Genomic DNA, 4,902 nt, shown 5'->3' on the forward strand with positions numbered 1-4,902 from the left:
TGTTTTGTATATACCAAGTATATAAAAGAACTACGATTGTTATGCTTTAAACAGAGAATAACATTCGTTCGGTTAATGGTATTCGACATGGATGACCGGGTTTGAGTATTGTAATTAGCCTCGGTAATTAACGAATTATTAAGGGTGGTATTTACATAAGGAGAAATAAAATAATTATGCTCTTTTGATCTATGAATAAAATGTAACGTTAATATTGCTTTATTATGTTTTTTTTTTATGAAATGTAAGAAATTTTATAAATCAAAACAAAACTAAGCTAGAAACCAGCATGTCAGAATATATACGCATGTACATACATAGGCCAGGGAAATAGGCTCCCTTAAGCAAATATCATTACATTAAACATAGCCTAACAAATAGCTACATAAATAGCGCTGCAGAAGGCAGCAAAAACCGTAAAAAATGACAACAAGAACCCAATGCCGGACAGCAGCACAAAGTGCAACGCTGCAGCACAGGCCCCAACTGGACCCATACCCGCAGCCAACAGCAAGGCTCCTCCGCTAAAAAATAATCAGCCATGAGGAACTACAAGAAACTGAGCCGACTAAACTGCATAGAGTAGAAACACAAGCCCACATCAACTACAGCAAACCAATAAACCAGCAGCAAGAACCAACCCACAAACAATAACAACATTATATAATTTCAGCTAGCTTCAAATAGCACAACACATCAGGCCGCATATAGCAGCAACAATAGCCACCCCAACACCAGGGAGTGGCAAACCCAGCAGCAGCTGAAGAAAGGGCAGCAAACGAACCTGTAAAAGCAGCAACAGACAGTAGCAAAACAGCACATAACTGACTAGCAAAAGCCAATAGAAGTTCCAGTATCCAGATTCAAAGAGCATAGCAGACGAAGCTACAAAAAGTAGCAACACAAGCCAGAGAGGGAACCACACATCTACTCTAGCATACCAGAAAACCTATAGGAGGCAGAAGCTACCAATTCTCAACATCAACAGATCACCATGAGGCCAACAGCCTCATGAACCATCCAAGACTAGAGAGGTCCTCTGAAAGACCAATAGGAAAATCAAGTAGAGGATAGCCCAGGAGCTCTATCCCTTTCAGAAGTACTTGTATTGGCCACACCCAGTCGAGATCGACCTGGTCTCCTAAGGGAGACAGCAGTAGTATCTGTAATTAGGGCTTTACCTTTCTAAGTACTAGGCAAAGCCAGAGGGGTGTCCTGCACTAGCAGGCTCCTGCTTCGCGTCATGTATTGCCTTCTAATTGTAACAGGTTTTTTCCCCACTGTTGGAGTGATATCCTCCGGTAGTAGAGGATCATCAAGCACATGCACAATGGTAGAGGGGACAAGAGGAGCAGTATCTTGAGCTTTGACCATAACAGCTAAGGTGAGTCTGGCCTTCTTCCTGCCTCCAATTGCTACCATACCCTTAGCCGCAGCCTCCACAGTAGCACCTTGGGGACTTGGAGGTTGCTCACCCTGTGCCATTTCCCTACTGCCCTACTGGCCATCCACAGCAGATATCTCCACAGGAGAACCAAATCTGGAGGGATGAACATGATTTCTATTGATCTTCACTAGGGAGTCAGTTGTCTGAGAGACTCCCCCCTAGCAGCAGCAGTTTGAGGGCATGCTGAGATAGTATGCCCGATAAGCCGACATTGCGGGCATAACTTCGGGAGGGTCCCATAAACAACAAACTGCGAGAGAGGGACTCCATTGGGCAAGATAACGGTGATGGAGTTGGGCAGGTCAGCTAGCAAATCTACCTCAATCAACACTTTAGCAAATGAGAGCCTAGACATGGAATTAGTAGATGCATCACATTGCAGGGGTTTGCCAAGAACACTAGCAATCTTAGACAAACATATTGAAAACCAACATTCAAGAGGAAGGTTAGGAAACCTAACCCAAACCGGAGCTGTGGACATATCTGCGGGGTTGAAATAAAAAAACTCAAGCATGGTTTTCAGAACCAGCGGCCTTCCAAACACAAAATAGGGCCCTCTACGTAGAACACCAAGCTTATCAGCTTCTTAATGGAATTTAAAGATTAACCAACCGAAATTATGGATGGATAAAGACACATTATAGTTCCAACTAGTCATTAACTTTGTCAAGGCAGTATAGCCAGGGAATTTGCCAGCTACATAACCAATTAGACAGAATTTCCAAATATCCCTATTGCAGCCTAAATCTTCCTCTAACAGAGGACATGAGGAAGCACTATTAAATACAGGAAAGTGAACCAGTGCAGGACTTGCAACAAGAGCATATTTGAAGAAACCATAGCTCTTCAATTATCAAAGGAAGGCTGATATGTACCTGGGGGGATACCAGGAGAGGAAACTGGAGGAGCTCCACTGTCCTTGCAAACATTTGTTCCAGTAACGGGGGTGGAGCCAGCTTCAGTGTGAATGGGAGTGACAATCGAAGGAGTAGCTGAAGAAAGCAGAGCCCCACATGGGTTGGAGTCAGGGGATCGCCTTCCACTACTAGAAGCTGGGGGAGTGCTATGACCGGAGTCAAGGCTATAATCCGATCCAGAGAAATCAAGCCGTTCATTCTCACTAGAGTCATCATTAGAGCAGACCTCAACCAATAGTTGTTCTTGGGCAACAGAGTCGGAAGCGGCGCCCAGCAAACCCAGACCTGCCTTAGCAGAAGTTGGGCAGGATCGAACCAGATTAAGGCTAAGAGGACCATGGTATGGAAGCACGAGCGAAGACACCACCTGATGCAAACCCTAGCGGAATTGAATGGAATTCAAGAACTCAAGTTCTATTTAACCCAAGTTTGTTAAAATTAGGATGAATTTATCATAATAGAAGATATGCTCCAAGACAACAAGACTATAAATCAACCCAATCACATCAAAATTTGACTTGTATCTCCAGTTATGATAAAAAAAAAAAAGGTAGAGAAAGGTCAAACTGCCAGAATCTAGTCTTCTTCTCTCAATCCTTGTGTAATGGTCTTGGTTCCACAAACAAGCCCCTCTTAAACATGAATAAGATTAATCACGGCTTGCTCATCATAATATCCTCTTGAAGTCCACCTTAGCCCACGTATCTTGAAGAAGTCCATTGAAAGCCTCTTTGAACCTCTTAGCTCTAAGTCTTGTAACTAGACCAACCATAACCTCCAATGGATCCTTTGGTGCTTGGATCGCATCACCACCAGGCTAAGAGCCCTTGTAGCAGGCTCAATAGGAGATTTCTCCTGATTTACAATTCGCTTTTGCTGATGGGTGGCTGGAGAAGCCCTAGGCATAAGGCATGGGCCATCCAGCTGAGCGAGGTGAATCAACAGTGATTTCTTTTTAGATTTAGCCATAAGAAACTAGAGCTCACCGAAGACACACAACAAGTTCAGAAAACTTAGCCACTGAACGTAATCAGAAGGGCAATCCTTCCGGAGAAGGGAGAGTCTCTCTCTCTAGTTTCTCTTTGACTAAGAGCTCTTTCTTGATTCTATATGCTTTATTATGTTTTCTTAAATTGCCTATAATGCTTGAAATTACCTTATTCTGGAACAAGGACATCATACCAACATGGTGCGTAAGCAAATACGTTTCGCGACTCACTCATTTTGAAAAGAATATTTATTCGCATGTTATGGGTGATATGAGTTTTGTATGAACAAACATGTTAATCGCTCAATTAGTCGTCCGATCCCTTTTGTAAAGACTTGTAATGAAAAGTTGAAATGGGACACGGATGTGTATATGCAAACATGTAGATATAACATGTATGAATATACGCATGTGGTATTCTTCTTATAAGAATGTTATATTATGAAATTACATGAAGTCAGGATAATGAAAGTACTTGTTGTGTAACTTGCCACTCGGCAGTCTTGCATGAACTCGTGATGATAACGAGACTAAAAGAGGAATGTGAATTTATGAGTTTGTTAATATGATATAATGTAAACCTACGAGTATGAAAATATAATATTATGGCATGTGTATTGAAAATTCATTTTATGGGAATGTTGATTTACGTTATCCTACGTGGGTTGTGCCTTCTTAATGAATGGAATGCAATGATAAATCTGTAGAATGATATGGTGAAAAACATCCAGAACCTGACTAAAAAAAGATCCATCGATTTTGGCTTTGAAAAAGTCGAGTCATTACAGTGTCAGGTGTTATTTTTTTCCTAAAGATTTCCGTGCAAGTTAAAAAAAAAGAAATAATTTCTTCTAACAGTGTTCCACAGAAGAAGGATGAAATCCTAGAAGATGGGCTTTCGAGAATACAACAACAGATGGAATTTATATTTGGTGAGCTGATGACTAGGATTGAAAAATTAGAGACTAGGTTTGATGGGGGACGTAGTAAAAAGGATAGAGAAGCTAAAAAGGGAGGAGAGTGTTGTTGAAAACTCTATAGATGAAGTCGAGGATGATCTTAACCGCAATAGTGGGTTTCATACACATAGGGGAGAAGTATGAGAATCAGCCAAGAAGGAGACATATTCGGCCATATAGTGAGTTTGAGTATAGAGGGGATTTTGATGATTTGGGTGATGTAGACCGAAATTTGGGGAATATAAGTTAAAAATCCCAGCCTTTAAAGGAAAAACTAATCCGGAAGCTTACTTAGATTGGGAAAAAAAGGTGGAGATGATTTTTGACATCCATAGGTATTATGAAGAAAAGAAGGTTAAGTTAGCTATAGTGGAGTTTACTGATTATGCCATGGTTTGGCGGGATAGATTGGTGGTAGAAAGAAGAAGGAATAGAGAAAGACCAATTAGTACGTGGGAGGAGTTGAAAACAATAATGAAGAAGACGTATGTTCCTAAAACTATTATAGGGATTTGTTTAATCGTTTACAAATGATTACATAGGGTAGTAAAAGTGTGGAGGAGTATCATAAAGAATTAGAGGTGGCTATGA

General features: G+C 41.1%; 1 protein-coding gene across 3 annotated transcripts; it reads right to left on the reverse strand.

Moving 5' to 3' along the window:
- Positions 1 to 263: 263 nt before the first annotated feature.
- LOC18108273 (uncharacterized) lies at positions 264 to 2,935 on the reverse strand. 3 transcript variants are annotated; one of them, XR_002979305.2, is made up of 2 exons: positions 2,323 to 2,935; positions 264 to 1,794 (listed from the first exon to the last, which is right to left on the reverse strand). XR_002979305.2 is itself a non-coding variant. In XM_024591147.2 (2 exons), the coding sequence occupies exons 1-2, from the start codon at positions 2,701 to 2,703 to the stop codon at positions 680 to 682; spliced, it is 486 nt and encodes a 161-aa protein (XP_024446915.1). In that variant the 5' UTR covers positions 2,704 to 2,849; the 3' UTR covers positions 264 to 679. The 3 variants fall into 3 exon arrangements, 2 of the variants coding, with proteins under 2 accessions (XP_024446915.1, XP_006371223.1); XM_024591147.2 differs by having other exon boundaries at positions 264 to 784; positions 2,323 to 2,849; XM_006371161.3 differs by having other exon boundaries at positions 264 to 573; positions 2,323 to 2,840.
- Between the last annotated feature and the right edge of the window lie 1,967 nt (positions 2,936 to 4,902).

The sequence above is a fragment of the Populus trichocarpa genome, chromosome 19, assembly GCF_000002775.5.
Source record: "Populus trichocarpa isolate Nisqually-1 chromosome 19, P.trichocarpa_v4.1, whole genome shotgun sequence".
NCBI lineage: Eukaryota > Viridiplantae > Streptophyta > Magnoliopsida > Malpighiales > Salicaceae > Populus > Populus trichocarpa.

What these genes read in the sequence shown, in the direction of transcription:
- LOC18108273 (XM_024591147.2), bottom strand. Translation starts at nt 2,703, where the DNA reads ATGGTCCTCTTAGCCTTAATCTGGTTCGATCCTGCCCAACTTCTGCTA. An exon ending in CTCTCCTGGTATCCCCCCAG is followed by an intron (nt 785 to 2,322) that starts GTACATATCAGC and finishes CTGCTTTTACAG; the next exon opens with GTTCGTTTGCTGCCCTTTCT.